This window comes from Myodes glareolus, chromosome 8 (assembly GCF_982192425.1).
Source record: "Myodes glareolus chromosome 8, mMyoGla1.1, whole genome shotgun sequence".
In the NCBI taxonomy this organism is placed as follows: domain Eukaryota; kingdom Metazoa; phylum Chordata; class Mammalia; order Rodentia; family Cricetidae; genus Myodes; species Myodes glareolus.
Window position 1 is genome coordinate 62,040,418 of NC_142033.1, and position 17,478 is coordinate 62,057,895.

Consider the following 17,478-nt stretch of genomic DNA (forward strand, 5'->3'; position numbering starts at 1 on the left):
CTAGATCCAAGTGAATGCGGGGGCAATAAGCAGACAGATGAGGGACAGACACTGGCAAAAGCAAACAATAAAGTCAGCTGCCTTCTTAACAATCAGCAGATAAAACGGGGTTGTTTGCACAATACCAGAGAATAATGCAATCTAGGCTGAAAGGAATCTTAGAGGCTATAAAACTTAATGTCTTTTGATTTTCATGATTCTGATGATTTGTCAAGATTCTGTTTTGACCAAATGATTTTAAATATATACATTTTTTGGCATTGATCGGGTTTCCACAAGGTAATGGATTGGTATTGGGATTTCTTGGACTTTACAAGCTCCTCTCTCACCACAAACTGCTCTATCAAATGGCCTTGCTGCGCACAGTCCTGCAAACTGGGAGTTTACAGTCGGGTGTCAGGCTATCCCTCAGGATCTCCTTGATGTATCATCGGTTCTCTTAAGTGCAGGGCGGATTAGTGCGAGGAGAGGCACTTGTTATGCTTTTGCTCATTAAAAAGTTGCAACGACACAGGTAAGTTCCGAGTGGGCAAGAAGGCAATTGAGGGGGCCACTGTGCCAGTGGCTGGAGCGCACAGCAATCACTCGGAAAGCCCGGGTGAAGGTCTCCAACTCTGAGCCGGATTCATTTCACCCAGCCCGCAGTGGGTGGGCTCAGAGCGGCTAGCAGCGAGGGGTTATGGTTGCGGCCCCAAAGAAAGCGGTGACCAGGTGACAGAATCAGGCCACCTTGGCTGCCACCCGCCGTCACCTAACCCGAAAGGCAGCCCGGAATGTCCGCGGCGCGCCAGGCGCATCAAGCACACTGCCCGTCGGGCCGAGTCCCCCACCTGTTGGCACGCTCCCCCGAGCTAGGCTTTGGACACTGTCCACGGACAGGGAATGTGACAGACGATCATAAATATGCAGGACAGATGCAGCCAAGACAGCAGAGCCACCGGGCCGGCGCCGGCGGGAGCCGCGGAGCTGGAGCCCGGCCTCAGTCGCCGCGCTGCCAAAGCCAGGCGGGTCGCGCCGGCGCACTCGGGTCACCGCAGTGGCACCAGGGGCTCGGGTCGCGCCGACAGCCACGACGAGCCCCGCCGCCGCCCGCCGTCCCCCACCGCGCCACCCGGCAGCATGGAAGCCGGCGCGGCGGCCCGATCCGCGGAGCCCGCCGCGCGCCACGGCGACTGCAGGAAGAAGATGGCGGCAGCCGTGGCGGCGGCCACCGCGGCCTCCCACGCGCCGCTGACGCCAATGGCGCGCGCCGGCCGGCGGGCTGCGGATGGCGGCGGCCCCGGCTCGGGCGAGGGGCGGAGCGAGGCGGCGAGGGGGCCGGCGGGAGGCGGAGGCCGGGCGGGCGGCTGGAGGGAGGTGGTGGCGGGGACAGTTTGTGGCGCTCGGAACATGGCGGGCGTCTGCGACGCAGCCGCCCCGGGAGAAGGTGGCGGTGGCGGCGCGGACGGCTCCGACCGGACGGGCCGCGGCGAGGCGGAGCAGCAGGGCGGTGGCGGCCACGGGCCCGCGCCGCAGCACACCGAGACGCTGGGCTTCTACGAGAGCGACCGGCGGCGGGAAAAGCGCCGCGGCCGCGCAGGTGAGGCGGGCGGCGAGCGGGCGAGCGAGCGGGCGGCGCTAGGCCGCGGCGGGCTGCCGAGGGGCCGACGCGGGCTGAGGTGGCGGGGACGCCGCAGTCTCTGGTCTGCGCGCGGAGCGGCCGCGGCTCCGATGGCTCCCGAGTCCCCGCGGCCGGTGACAGCTCCCCCGGCCGCTAGTGCGCGCGGCCCGACGCTCCCGCGGCCATCCCTGAGCCAGGTGCGCCCCGGGGTTCGGCTGTTCTCCTGGTCACCGTCTGTTCCCGGCCGGTCTCAACAGTGACAGGCGTCTCCCGCATCCGAAAGAGGTCAAAAATGGGAAGCGCAAGGCTTTCTAGGTGATGTCCATGCCAAGGTGACTTCCCCCCCCCCACCCCTGTGTTTTTATGCGAAGTTGAGCATCGGAAACCTGTTAACTTACTCCTGGAATACGTTTTTCGTAGATTCAGCTGACAGGGTGGTCGTGACCGTGAAGTTCAGTAGTTTCCTCCGAAATGTGTGGCACCCCTTAAAACGTTACATGTGGACTTTTCCTAAAACTGAAACTTCTGCCAGGAGGAACAGCTTTGCCACACAAGAAAACAAGTACCACTTTTGAGCCCCACCGTCCGTAAACACTTTAAAGCATACTGCTAAAATATTAGGATTCCTGTGTGTTCTCGGGTCTTATTATTTTAGAAGAATTTTTAATAGCTTTGGTGTTCATAGTGAAACTTTGTAGTCAGCCCGGAAGAAAAGGGAAGATTTTGACATGACCCTTTCATTTGGTATACGAGTGATTGATTACATTTTAATTCTTACATAGTAAGTCCAAGATCTTGGACAGCAACTTGATGGCATTTCTTCCCACTTATTCCAAGCTGCTACAGTGGAATAGGGGCTGTGTTAGCCTCTAGAGCGTGCAGCCTGTATAACACACATCCAAGTTATCATTCGCTGTGGGGTTGAAGTTTTAGCAGTACAAAATGACTGGTGGATAGATCTGATAGAGTTGCTCCTTCTCAGAATTGGATGTAGAGTTTTACGTCGGTCTCCATATCTTTGAAAACTTGGGCACAGGCTGTGCCTTGTTTGGCCTTTTTCGATTAGCCACTTCAAATTTTTCCAGCATTCTCTATTTGGTTTAGTTGTCGGTTAAACTCTCCCCTGCAAGAGTATTTGCTTTCTGAATTGGCAGGACCTAATAAGACAAAGTCTTCCATCTCTCGGCTGCTTGTTTACTTAGATCTGACTGCTGCAAGCAAATAGAGGTGACCAGGTTTCAGTACAGTTTCTTTGAAATATTTTTGAGCTTCGGGAAAGCCGTTACTGTTGAAACCCTGTGTTGTTTGCATGAAGAAAAGAACGAAGCTGTGAGGAGCCCTTGGTGAACTCAGACCTTGAACTTGTGAAGAGGTGTACTTTTCTAGGATGCTCCTGGATACTTGGATTTCCATAAACTCACCTCTTAGCACACACTTGTTCTTCCCCAAGGCAGTCCACTGAGCTGAGTGTACTTAGTAGGTCAAAAGGTAGAGTTGTCAACTTCAGTCCTTACTAGGGAGATACAGCGTTAGCTATTGGGATGGCCCTCCTTGTTCCTCTGTCCATCAGTCTTGTGTAAAGGACGGATAGTGGCTACCCCTATTTTGGTAGGCGACATCAGGAACCTAGGCAAGCATCACAGGGCCATTTCAGTTAGAGGTACCAACCAGTGGTTTTCCTCTGTGGGTTTCATGTGAACCACCCTCTTCTGTCCCCTGGTTTCTGACTTTAAGATTCAAGCAGCTTTCACTGTTTCTAATGTCTGCCCACCTCTGACTGGGACTTCATTTGGCAGTGGCATCTGCCTAGAGTAGAAATCTATACCTTCTTGATTCACCTCTAGTGCTTTCTTCCAATGCTGTTTGTTAATCTTTCTTTGCCTCCTTTCCAAAATAGAGGAAACTTACCTGTTGGGCCAGAGAGCACCACCTAGTGTCAGACTGGAGACATCGCTCCCTGAGTCATAGTCTCTCCTAAAACTGAGTGCTCACACTAAATAAAGTATTACTTGACCCTTCTCTGTATAAAGGCTCCTGTGGACTTGCCCTGGCCTCCCTCTGCAAGCTAGGGCAATCTTTGCTGCTCCCTTTGAAAGTCATAATCTTGGTGTCTAGATGGCCCTAACCATCACTTAGTCGCAATGTCCCCTTTACCATTTTCCCCCAAGGAATTCAGGGCTTTTATTATAAGACATTCGTTGGTCAGTTCGAAGAGTCTAGTCTCTTTAAATGAATATCCAGTTAAGATGCGTATCCATACTTTAAGTGAATTAAAATGAAATATAGTGGTCAAGATTCACTTTGTTATTGTATTCCTGCCCATCCTAATAATCTGTTGAAGAAAATATATATATGTATATTAGTTTGAGTATATACAGCTATAAATATGACATGCATTTATCTGTCAGTTATGTTTTCTTCCTGCTTCTTTGCAGACTCTGCTCTCATTTGATTCTCAGCAGCATCTTTTTTTTTATACTCGTGTATTGTCTGACAGATACTAGTTCTTACACGTTAACACAGTTAGAAATGGATACCCAACTCACCATTCTTGTATGTGGTCTCTGGCCTCGAACTCTGGGAATAGTGATCACCAAGAACTGCACTCTCACCTTGTTCTTTTTTCATACTCTTAAATTCTTGCCTTTTCATGTTGCACTTTTGAACATAAACCAGATAGTAAGTAGTGCATATCATCCTATTCCTGTGTTGTTCTGTTTGACTCATCCACAAAGTTCCAGGTGAGAGAGACTCTATGTAACTGTACTTGCCTTTGGGAATTGATACCCAGCAAGTCAACTTTGGACTACAAATTAGGCAATCTGTGTTCTTAGCCTGGTTCAGTTGTTGAATTGCTTTTGTTTAGACTACTTGCCTAATCCACTTGGCTCTATTTCATCGAGCCACTACTAAATAGTATTTAACTTAGCTGTTTTACTCTCCATGGAGACTTAACAGAGGTTTGTTGTAAGATAAACATGACACCTGCTCAGGAGCATGAAACAGTTCCCAATAAGGCAGGTGTAGGAGGTGAGCAGATAAGCCTTGCTTGTAAAATGAGCCTGATGTCAGGTGTGGTCATCAGTGCTGTTGGTGATGGAACGGTGCTGACTTACGGCGCTCACCCTTGTCCCACTTGTTTCCTTGCCTTGCCTTTGCACATCTTGCTGTAGCTCCATGAGCAGAAAGAAAAACTGAAACCCAGAAAAGCCAACTGGTTTTCTGTTACCAGTTCCCACAGATTGACAATGGGCTTCAAACAATTCATAGTTCCTGCATCTTATTGTTTGTGACCTGTAAGCTGGCTACAGGATTGTTGATACATTTCTCACATTTTTAATCCTCTGTTAACGTTAAGATGTTGCTTTCATTTTTATACCTTACTGTCTCTAGACTCTTCCTCTTTACTGTCCTAAATGAGACCGTAAATGTTTTTTAAAGGGTGGGAGGCAGAAGTAGGAAGATTCTGAGTTCAAGGCCGGCCTTGCTTACAAGGGGAGCCCAACTCTCAAAAACACAAAACAAACAATAAAAAGCTTCAAGAATTTGAATATAGTATGCAAAATGGTTCTTTTTCTTACATTTGATTTAGGAGGGCAAAACTACTATTGTGTTGTCTCCTAGGAAAGTTGATTCCTAGTTTCCCTGTACAGAATATGCCTATGTGTAAGAAAAGTATGTTTACTATTTAAGGTATCTGTTTAAACTTCAGAAACACTTTCTTTTCTTAAGGCTGGAGATATGCATGTTTCATAGTTTCTTAACAGTCAACCAGCATTCCTTTCCAATTTGCTTTTTTTTAATGTGCAGTGTAGTATTTTAAGAAAGATATATTTAGACATATTGCTGAACATATAAATATATGTATGATTACTCATTGTTTTAATAAATACTTTTTGATCCTAGCTTCTAGTTTCTAAAGTAAGCTGTAGTAAGCTGTCTCTGATGACTAAGACTAATAGTTCTGTTTCAGGGGTGAGGAAAGGATTGATACATTTATTTCTCAACTTAAAGTGCAGGTTGACAGAGCATTTCTGTGATAGGTGAATATTGATTTAAATACACTGGTGGAATTGATTTGGAGTTACGATTGGTGTTATTTTACTTTATTTATGTGTACAATCTTCTAATATAGACATACTTATAATTAAATAGTAAAGTAGCTCTGTTTTCAAAAGATTATACCCAAAGTCATAGTACAAGTAAACTCAGATAGGTCTATAGAATGCCACCTCTCCAGGGAGTGAGGGGGACAATGGCACAGGCAGCAAGGCTAACATGACAGATCAGGTCCAAGGCAGTGGATGCCCCTTCCTTTGACCTGGGTCAGAGCAGACTCTAGCCAGGTCTTTTTCTCTAAAATAACCAACAGGGGGTGTGTGAATGTAATCATGGCAGGAGAGAGAGCGCGATGTGTTTGCCAGTCAGAGTTCTGGGCTTTGCTCTCATGTTTGTCCTTTAAGTGGGTCGACAGATCTGTTGATTTTCTCTTTCTTCATTTGTATTATGTGAATACTGTTGTCTCCCCCTCTTTAGTTATAATTGTTCTGAGAATTATCTGATGCGGTGAAGAGAAGACATTTGTAAGCTGCCTCAGAGTAGAAGGATCCCATCCCTTACACAGGGTCTCACCTCCTTATTGTTAGGAAGGCAGGGTGAGGCCTTCAAGCTCTTTTCCACCGTGAAGCCTGGGGTTTGAGTCAGCATTATTTACTGTATCTTTGAAAAGCATTCTCCAGCTCATTAGCATGGTGTTGTGCAGAGACAACTGTTACATTTGGAGCTTGCTTAGGAGGGACATTATAAAAATAAGGCACAAGGTACTTGGTTTATGGTCTCCTAAGGGAGTGTGCTGGCTTAGTGTGGCTGCACAGTAGTGACCTTAGGTTCTGTGGAAGTACAGAGACTAGGGACTGGTGGGGTACTAGGTTTTTCAGAAGGAGTAGAGGTGTCTGTTTTAAAAAACACTTGGGAACTGGGCACGGTGTCTCATGTCTATAATTCTAGTACCTTGGAACAGAGACAGGAGGATCACTGCAAGTTTGAGGCCAGCCTGATCTGTATGTGAGTTCTAGACCAGCCAGCCATAGCAACTCCCTGTCTCAAAAAAGAACAGTACCGGAATGTGCAATCTAGTAGTGAAAAACGTCCAGTTGACCAGAACTCTGACTCTGGTCTATCACTTGGTTTGGGGGTAACCTTGGAGATGCCTTTGCTTCTCTGTGCCTTGGTTTTCTTCATCTACAAGCCAGCGATAGCTATAGAACTGGTTTTACAGTTTTGAGTGCTTGTAATTAAAGAATACTCTTTTATGATTTAATGTTTTAGCATTATAGAATCTAACTTGGGGCATGAGAGATGGCTCAGCAGTTAAGAATTTAACTTGGTGCTTAACACTAAGATTCTTGTATTTCTGAGGTAGATTCCTCACATGGTCCTCCTTTGTGTTTATAATATAGTCGTAACATTTTTGTGCACATCATAACATGTTTATGAAATTAATTAATGTAGGTTATATTGTTTGTTAAATGTACTTGTGATACTTTCCACTGTAGAACCAGGATTGCAGAGATAGTATTAGTAGATATTAGGTAACAAGCACACCAGAAATGGTTACTGTTACAGTTAATATGTAGACACGACACTGCATCTGCCTTGTGGTTTTCATCTGCTCTCCCACGAATACTGGCAAGTGCTCGGGATCTGTGTGGAAGGCAAGACACAAACAGGTGGAACTGGCAGCAGGCTCAGCTTTCTCTTTTGGGAACTTGAGATCTGTGACTTGACCATCACGGACCTCAGAGGTGGGAGAGCTGGTGCAGTAGTCCCTTCTCCAGCTGACCCCATGTTCTTTTCGTGGGCCAGAAAACACTGAATATGTCAAGAACTGACCTCTGTAGTCACCAAGGAAAACACCCTCGTGGCAGAGAATTTACCCAGTAAACAAGGTGTATCCAGGACTTTTTGTTATAGTTTGTTTTTTAAAGTATAAAACTATTGTATAATGGCCTGCCTGTGTGTCTCTTTAGTACAGATGACAGAGTCCTAGTATCCCCTACTTCTGGCTCATGTTGAGCAGGAAACCTCCGATCCTGAGATGGCACCTTGGCACTGCTCTCGGGGGTTAGGCCCAGGCCCCTTAGGCTGTCATTTATAATCATAATCACTGAGTACCATGGGCCAAGGCTGGCGGGCCTTAGGTGCTGCCAACTCCCCAGTCTCAGAACAGTGCCAGCCGTAGCACCCAGCAGCTCTTCTCTTCTACAGACTTGTATTCTCTTCCTTTCACTTCTGAGTTGATTGTCCTTTAAAAGTGTATCATTGATATTTATTAATTCCACTAATGTTGAACATTTGGGTTAATCCTACTTTTATGTTCATGTAGATCCCCCATGTGAAGTCAGTGTTAAATAAGATTAGATGGGCAGTGCCAACAGTTGACACCAAACTCAGTGTAAGCGTAGCTTTCTTTAGTATTAGCGTTTCTCGTGCGCAGCACATTGGGGCTTTCTTTTTTTCTTAAGATTTTTCTATAGTTCTAGAAAGTTTCTCACCCTTTTTACTCTTTGTGGGTGAGGTTATAGCATACCTTTAAGTCTGAGCATCTGTTAATATAAGCAGAAGCATTTGTATTTTGTGTCTACTTCAGCCCGTGACTTAACTGTAACACCCTAAGAAGGGAAAGCAGGGTGCACAGTGACCCTCCCAAGCCTGTGCCAAGCAACTATGGGGAAATAGTGACATTTCTCCCCATGAAGTCTTGCCCTCCCCCATTTCAAACTCAGATATTTCTCAGTATATTACCAATTCTGCAAATACAATATTAGTCTGCTGTTTAGAGGTGTGTGTATCTGTGTACTTACATACAGCATACCACTTAGCAGAATAAGTCAGGTATGTGACCAGAGCTAGGAATCGTTCCGGTGCTGATGGAAGTAAGCTTTAGGGCATACTGTTCAGACCCTCAGCTAAGCCTGCGTCTGGTTCCCAAGGGCCTTCTGAGGCTCATTTTGACTGTCCCCACTTGCCACATTTGTTAGAGCAGAGCGCAAGCTCAGAGGTGAGTTTGAAAACTTTTGCTATCCTGGAGGAAAGTTTGGCCTCCTGTAGAGTGAGATGTTGAGGTACCATGGGAAACGTGGCACACCAGAAAGAATGGGCTTGAGCATCTCCACCTCAGCTGCTTACCTCAAATCCAGCAGAGCCGAACATTTCAGCTGCTTTGGCCTTGCCTTCCTCTACTAATCTAAACTGCCCGATAAACTTATGCTGGAGCAGCAGAGGAAACATGCACAAGTGGCCCAGCCTTTGGAAAGGGAGGTTCCACTTTGTGTGGCTAATGACCTCAAGGCGGTGGGAAACTTTCACATAGCAGGAATAAGCTTTCACGGGGAGAGGTGCCGCTGCTAGCCCACTTCTGCAGGCTCTCAGGGCTCACCCAAGCAGGAGGCAGCTGACCTGTATCTGCATGACTGCCCTTGCATAGTGATGGGCTGAAAGCAGTGCCTTCAGGCCTCTTGGCTCCTGGAATACCTACCCAATGGAGTCTTCACAGCTACTCTTTCTTCTGTGTCTCTACCGTCCATCCACACCTGTAGCACCATGAGACCCAGATCTGGTTCGAAAGATGTTCTGACTGCTCTGGCTCTCGGTAACCATCCCTTCCATGCTCCTGTAGTGTTTTCAGTTTGTACACCAGTCCCCAACAGTACCCTCCAGTCATTTGGGTGTCCCTCTCTTCAAGGCACAGATTGTGGCATTCCCCTTTTGCTTCCTATGTGTACTACTTATGGCCCCAGCTAACCTGTGCGTTCCGTGATAAACACTGTTAATTTTGTTTTGTGTCATTTTCTTTTTTCTGTAGAACTTTCATTATTGAGGTTCCTCAGTGCTGAACTAACAAGAGGGTACTTCCTCGAACATAACGAGGCCAAGTATACAGAGCGAAGAGAAAGAGTGTACACTTGTATGCGAATACCAAGAGAATTGGAAAAGGTACTTTTTTTTTTATTTCCAAACATCATTTGAAAGTTTTAATTGTGAAAAAAATTGTGAACAGCTTCTGTTGAGTTTTTAAACTACTGTAAATAACATGGTAAGTGATTGAGCATGTCTGGGGATAAGGGGCTGCTGTGTAGAAAGCAGCTTACGGCAGCTGGTTCTAGTGTGAAGGGAGCATTGCCGACTCTCTCCACGCCTTAGTTTCATCGTGTCCAAACAGCCTTATCCAGGATCTATTTTCTGTCTGAGCTCTGCTGGCTCCCTTCAGTTGTGTGCGTCTAGAATAGCACTTTCTTTGTTTTCCACTTACGGTATTTAATTTCAGCCTTTTCTGGGGCTTCAGTTTCTTAGAATAGCCACATGTTTGAAGACATAGGTGATAAACCTTCAAAGGAAAAAGATGACTTGTTTAACCCTTGTCACAGAAAGCGTCCTGTTAAAAGAAAACACAGATAAAAGAAGACCAAGTTTCGGTAGCTCGTTGCAAGGTCAGTCAGAGACAGGAAAGCCCTTTTCCTCTGATGCTGCTGGACTAGGAGTCCTGAGAGATTTCAGATCTTATTACAAGGGAAGATGTATGAGCTAACGCATTGGTTTTTATAGTAACAGAAGGCTTGTCGAGTCTGGCTGCTTCCTCAGAGCTGTGCTTCCTATTAGAATGGCTGTGGGGAGCTTCCCAGCTTGTTCTTCTCTTGCACTGTGAAGCAAGAGGTGTGGCAGGTGGTGGGAAGCCAGCACCCAGCCACAGTGGATGAGGAGAAGAAACAAATGTAGGCAGCCAGCTTCAGCAAATTTACTTTGTTGAGGTTCTTGGTAGAGTGTCACATGCTACAGATTTGAGGGAGCTGGCACTGGAGTGAGATTTGAGGTTTAGAGGACTGCCGAGGAGAGGCAGAGGCCCTGTGTGTGTCAGTGATCATGTCTCTATGAGGAGGATGGAGGAGCCCTAGAGCAGCCTGAGGGACTGACGGAGGGGGAGGGCTCTGCAGCATCCCTTTCTCAGCACCAGAGTAACTGCATTTTCTCTTGGGGGATTCAGCTAAAATTGTGTCTGGGGCTGGCAAGGTGAGACAGATGTTTGTTATGGGAAGAAAGGAGATTTGAAATCAGTTATATTGGAAAACACTGTTTGGGTGCCTTTTAAATCTCATTGTTTATTTTTTCCAGTGATAAACCATGGGGCAAAAGTGTTTGGACGTAGTGTACAGGCAGGGAGAAGACAATCTGCTGACATCTAGTTTGTCTGGGGTAAGACCAGCATATACCCACCTAGCCTTAAGTTTTTCTCTCAGTGAGCAATCCCAGACACAGCAAACACAGCCAAACTTCTCAAATGCAACCAGGGTCTCCCTTACAGTGGGACCATATGTATCTGGCCCCTTTGTTACAATATCCATTAATTGTTTTCTTCATCAGAACAAGCAGTTCATTTTCCTTCATAGCAATTTTAAAGTGGCAAGCAGATGTCATGTTTCATGGGGAGTAAATGCCCACAGGTCTCAATAAGACTTAATACAAACAAGTCTTCTTAAACTAGAGTCCACTGTGAGACCACAGGTGGGTTAAGTAATGTATGTGGTGTGTTGCCATCAGGATTTGCCTTTTTAAAGAAAGAATCTGTACCAGGAGTTAGTATTGCTTATAAAATTGCATTTATTTGTATGAAGGTTAAATGTATAACATCCCAAATTTAAATTAACTTTCATTTCTCAGTTATTTTGCCTTCCGTGAAAGTGACTGCTGGCTGTAAGTCTTTTAGGAACATGGGGATGCTTCAGAAGAGAGTCATAGTTTCCAGTTGAGTACACTTCTCCTTGACTGCTCATATAGAAGGGACCTCACTTAAAGCCTGGGAAACTCTTGGACATTCAGGTTAATCAAGATGATTTCCTCCCTTTTAGTTAACATTGTCTATATCAACATACAATACCTTATTGACAGTTTTCTTGGTAAATACTGTCACATAACATTATCTGGAAGAGATACTTTGCAACTAGAGAGGTCTGTGCTTCTCTGAATTCTGCAAGGACTATAAACATCGCTGTTTATATTTTAAGGCCAAGGAAAATCAGTTCAGTATCTTTTACTGAACCTGTCAACTAATGTGGAACAAAATAATCCCAGAAACTACATGTGTCAGTGGGTTAACAACTTTACACTTGACGTTGTGTAGAGATATGTTCTCTGTTTAAAACAGTACCTCCAATTATTCCCTAACATTCCATTTTCAAACTTCTTCCTCTGGTATAAGGCCCTGACATTTTAGAGTACTTCCTTGGTCTGAATGGAGATAAATTTCTTCCTTTCTTCCTTCCCTCCCCCCTCCCTCCCTTTTTCCCTCCTTCCCTTCTTCCTTTCTTTTCACGCAAGCCTCCAGTCCTGCTCAGCTTTGAGACTCTTCTGAGGTCTGCTCCTAAGTTCTTATGGTCCATGTGGGGAGTGTCATTCTGTGTTCCGTACAGCTGAGGGGACTGGCATTCTCTGTGAGAGAAAGCACGAGGCAGAATAGTGCAGTGGCTCTCAACCCAGGCCGCCGCTGCTGGCTTCAGATCCCAGCCCCACAGCTTCTGGCTGTGACTCCTGGGTTATTCCCTCACCTTCCTGGGCCTGGATTTCCTGCTTCTGGATCAACTACATGTCAGACCCTGTACAAGTGTTTTAGAATCTCTCCTAGTCCTCCACCTTAGCACCTTCTGGGAGTGTCTTGCCGTAGAACAAGGTGAATTTCTTCATCCACAGGTTTCACTCCTAAGCTTTTAGGACGCGGCAGGAGGTGCTTGGGAGAGACCTGCTTCCAAGGCTCCCTTGGGTCCCTTATCTCCTACTTTGCTTTCATTAAACATGACTTTGCCAAGTGTGCAAGAGATGATTGTTTGCCAGCCTTTCTCAGATTGCTAACCACTGGTAGACAGAGAACCTAGGGAAAGCCGATGTTCCCACTTTCCTTTTCGTCAGGTTGTCTTGGGTAAACCTGATCTTATTCGTGAAGGATTCACCAGACAGGCACACTAGGTAACATGACCTACAGTTGATTCATAGTTCACAACTTTTGAAGTTTAGTTTCAGTGGGATACAACTGAAAGCTAGTTGAGGACAAAGTCCCATGCCTTCTGTCCTGTGTGGCAGTTTCTATGCTGACTTCCAGACTGAGTCCACTTCCCATCCATATTTTGGTAGGGACCAGTACTAGGCAATGATTTCCTATGTGTCACATATGCAATTTTCTCTGTCTAAGGGCTATTTTTGTTGTCTCTGTGAATCTAAAATTGCAATTTTGCAAAAATTAAAATTTTGCAAACCTGCCCATCATAGTGTTTTCTAAAATTCCCTGACCAGTTTAAATGCTAATTTAAGGAAATAAAGATCACATACTTACTTATTTATTTGCTCTCTCTTAAGTACTTATAATATATCCTAGGCATTTGTAGCATGGAAGTGAATAGGTAAATATAAAAACTCATATTTTATCATGTGGTTGTCTTGGGAAATATTGAATACAGAAGTAATTATAATAGAAAATAAAGAATGATAAGTGCTATTAAGCTGTATAAGTAAAATGCTGCTAAGAATTTCAAGAAGGGAAAGTTTGCTTACAAGTTGAGCTGCAGAAGAAGGCTGGGGCAGGACCTGTGAAGGAAATTGGTGTGGCAGAGTTAGAAAAGGAAAGGCAGATTGCAGAGGTAGAGCGAGCATCACAGGGTATGTGTGCATGCACCAGGTGGTACAGGTGACGGCGCTGGAAAGAGTCAGAGATGGGCACATGGTGTGAAAAAGGAGCTGCCAAGAACTGGAAGATGAACTTCGTCTAGATTTTGTCTTAGGATCAGGCTAAAGAATTTTGAATGTAGGCTTCAGGAGGAGACTGCCCAAGATGTATTTGTTAGGAGTGCTCTGACTGTGTGTAGCAGACAGTCAGGGTAGTAGAGGCTTGCTCAAACATGCTTTATCTCCTTCCCTTTGAGCAAATGTAATCCAAGGAGGCCTCAGTTGGTCCAGCAGGCTAGTGACCTGCCATAGCTCCAAGACCTCGTTCTACCCATTCTCCGGTATTTAGCTACTAGTCATCCCGATTATTGATTTTAAATAGAAAGTTGAGAACAAGTTATTAAATTTCCATTATAATCAGAAAAAAAAGAGAGGCTGATAGTGCCACCTTTTGACGCCCTTCCTAGAGAATTAAAGATTTTCCTGAGCTCTCAACACTCCCACTTGTGTCTTGTTGACTAAATAAAAATAAACACATGGCCACTCCCAACTGTAACTAGGGTGATGAATGTTGGGTTTTGGCAACAGAGCAAAGGATTAAGAACAGTTACTGGGTTAGCCTCAGAGTTGTGCTTCTGAAAAACTAGGACAGCAACAGTCAGTGTGGACTGAAAATGAGCAAGGATAGCTCATATCCTTCCTTATGTTACATATCTTTCTATAAAATATTATCTACAATTGATTTGTTTACCTCTACTTGTCATTTGTCCCTCATGTTGGATATATATATCAGATATAGGTTACAATAATTGTTGTGGAACTTTTACATAAATTACTTGTTTATGAACCTTGCCTGTTATGGAAAGTTAAACTAAAATGGAAGTATGTTTTACCTTGTAATGGCATGCTTTGGGCAGCCATTTATTTCACGGTTACCATACTTTGTATATGATAGTTTCTAAATACATCTTCTGTAAACTAAGATCCTCAGTTTAGTCTTAAATGCAGCTACCGTTTTTATGGAATCTTTCAACCACCTATTTATTCATCATTATTTATTTATTTTGTTGTACTAAGGATTAAACACAGGGAGGTGCAATGAGGCAAGTGCTCCACTACTGAACCATCCTAATTTTGTTATTTCAAAACAGATCTCGCTAAATTTGTCCTAGAACTTATTGTGTAGCTTAGACAAACTTCAAAAATGAAAATTTTTTGCCTCTAGCAAACTCACAAATTTTTATGAACCTTAAATTTACCAGGTTGAAGGTTAAAAATAATGATATTTATGTAGTTGGTCAGATTTTTGAAACTGGCATAAACAACTTGGGAAAACAAAATTTACTTGTTCGTATTATTTCAGAAGTACAAGTGCATAGACCTTAACTCTGTGACTTCTGAGCTGCTGGTAAGGCAGAACCTAGTGATGGGAGTGGGTGTCGGTGTCAGAGGCAAACAGAAAGCTGAGAGAGAAAGCAGAAAGGTGTCCAGGATAGAATACAGCTGCTAAGGATAACCCTTCTGCAACTTCTCTCCTCCTAGGCTCTGTCTCCTAAATTCTCAGGGTCTCCCAAAATAGTAGCATCACCTGGGAACTACATGGTCAACACGTGAAGATATGTTATTACTAAGCATGGACTGTTAACCAAAAAGAAGAGGGGTTCCCAGAGTACCAGAAACATGTGATCCAGCGTCAGCCGCCTGCTCGTTTTAGTCTCCTTAGGACTTTACTATATTCATCTAAGATGAGAAGATTGACAGAGTCATCTCAAGAGGCCTAATAGCACATGAACCTGCCATAGTTACTTTTCTACTGATGTGAAAAGACACCATTACCAACGCAACTTATAAAAGAAAGCATTTTGTTGGGGCTTTGTTTACAGTTTCAGGGGGTTAGTCTAGGATTGGGGAGCATGGCTCTAAAGCGGTAGCTGAGACCTTAGCATCTTACTTGAAAATTCAAGGCAGAGACAGAAAGACAGAGACTGGCCTGGTGTGGACTTTTGAAACTTCAAATCTCACCCCAGTGACACACCTCCTCCAAGGCCACACCTCCTAATTGTTTCCAAAGCAGTTCCAGTGACTAGGGAGCAAGCATTCAAATATATGAGCATATGGGGGCCTTTCTTATTCTAACCACCACAGACCTTTTAATGAGTTTGCTTCTGAGAAACAGAGAAAATAGATGGTAACAGAAAGATTCTAGTAGGCGAACTCAGTTCTTGCTCTTTTTGACAGTAAGCAAAGTTAACATTTAAGCAGAACAATTCAAAAGTTTATCTCATAGTAATGAACTTAATTTACATCATATAAAGCTGGTTTTGTTTCATCACAAGGCGTATGCAAAGAAAACTTAGTAACAGCTATCAATTCACTTTATTTCAGTGAAACAGCCCTCGATTTCACTGTGAAACTGACATACTGCTTACTCAGACCCCTGTTTCTCTCAGTGACTTATTGGTCATCCTCTAATTCCATGATAACACGTTTATAGAAACATCCTCTAAATCCATCTTGGGATGCAGCCTTTCTTTGGGACACACCATTGCCCAGACCCCCATTTAGGGAGTTACTGAGAAGATGGAAGACCCTTGCAGCCTGACTGGACTTCGCATTTTGGCAGGCCTTCCTCCCCTTCTTTCCAGAGTGTGTCATCCCTGCCTGAGGTCATGGTGACAGCACCACCCCGAGAAATGAGGCTTGATAAGATGGGACAGCAGCCAGTGAATTACCACTACCTCTCCTTGTGAAGTTGCTGTTGCCTGCTGGGCACATAAGACCATCCAGCTAATTAGAAGAGGACTGTTTGTAGCCTTACTACTTAGGAGCTATTAGCCAGGAACTTTTTGTCTTGTTGGCTTTGGATACCTTACATGATGCTACCTTGATCCCTTACTCGGGCTGTTTTGACTCAACTGCGTACTGTCCACCTAACAAGACTGATCTCTTCCTGAAAAGTAGATCTGAGCCTAAAAGATGTGTTGTCACCTTGTGACAGCTGCCTTCGTCTGCAGGAGCTATGAAGGCCTCATGTATTTGGATAACTTTCATCCTGTTCCAGCTTTAAGGGCACGCTTACTGTCCTGCATCTGGCCAGCCTCTCAGCAGGACCCTCTCTGTCCAGTCTGTCCCATTAAGAGTATCAAGTAGTAATTCTGCCTGTGTATTGAGAAAAGTCCTAACAAAGTTAGTGCAAGTGGAGTACTTAGGACATACCATCAGATAAGAGACTAGAAAATAGTAGGGTCATTCATTGTATTTACCTTTCTACAAATTCAATTCTTCAGTTTCTCTACCTTTCATGAAGTCTGTCTATTGTTAATTGTGTACCAGATGTGGATTATGCTGACTGTGATGTATTGATTGAGATTGCCTTGCTTTCTGTGCTTACAGGTGTGTATATAAGCTCACCCAGCACAGAAGAACCTGACTCAGCAGTCCTTTTGTTGGCCGTCTGAGTATAGACGTCTTAGGGACATGAATTTTTGAGTTCAGGTAGATGGAAATTATTTACTCTGGAGATGTCTGTCCTTGAATTTGTGGCAATTACGTTCAAAGTCAGATCCCTACATGTGCATTTGTTGAGAATTGCTGGATAAGAAGTTGAGCTCCTTAGCTATGAACTGAAGATGGTATTATGTCTCTTATATAACTGTATCCACAGCCTACACCCCACATTGCATGAGGCACATGTTTCTGTGTAGAATTCTGGTCCTCTTGACTGCCTGGCAGACTCTGTTGTTCCCTCTGTGGAAATCTTTCCTGACTGTCATGTGCATAGGCTTCAGTGTACCCCACATCTCCCAACACAGACACCACAAGCACTTATCCTTCCCTAGGGTTTTTAAAATAGTCACTTTAATTCTTATTTTGTAGGAAGGTTCATCGTGAGTGGCCTCTCTCACCATGCTGTTGAACATTGCTGTGTCCCAGGCACTCTACTTAGCTTTCTTGCTTAGGACTCTTCCTTGGCTCACCACTCACTACCTGCACTCACTGCACTGTTTCCTTCCAGCTCTGAGGTCATTAACACCTTGTGGAGCCTCTGTCCCCTGGACCTTTTTCCCCTTTGTAGGACCAGATACAAAGTGGCAGTTGGGGTCAGAGAGGAAGCTCTTCTAGGCTCTTTACCCTGTTTTCCAGCCAGCACTCAAGGCTGCAATGCTTTGACA

At 44.8% G+C, this 17,478-nt stretch overlaps 1 protein-coding gene across 1 annotated transcript in view; it reads left to right on the forward strand.

Moving 5' to 3' along the window:
- Nucleotides 1-1,374: 1,374 nt before the first annotated feature.
- The window catches only part of Tapt1 (transmembrane anterior posterior transformation 1), a 49,502-nt gene continuing 33,398 nt past the window's right edge, over nucleotides 1,375-17,478 (forward strand). Inside the window, exons 1-2 of the mRNA XM_085691920.2 lie at nucleotides 1,375-1,579; nucleotides 9,465-9,595. Coding sequence (XP_085548046.2) covers nucleotides 1,390-1,579; nucleotides 9,465-9,595 — 321 coding nt within the window. The 5' untranslated portion in view covers nucleotides 1,375-1,389. The remainder of the gene's footprint in view (nucleotides 1,580-9,464; nucleotides 9,596-17,478) is intronic.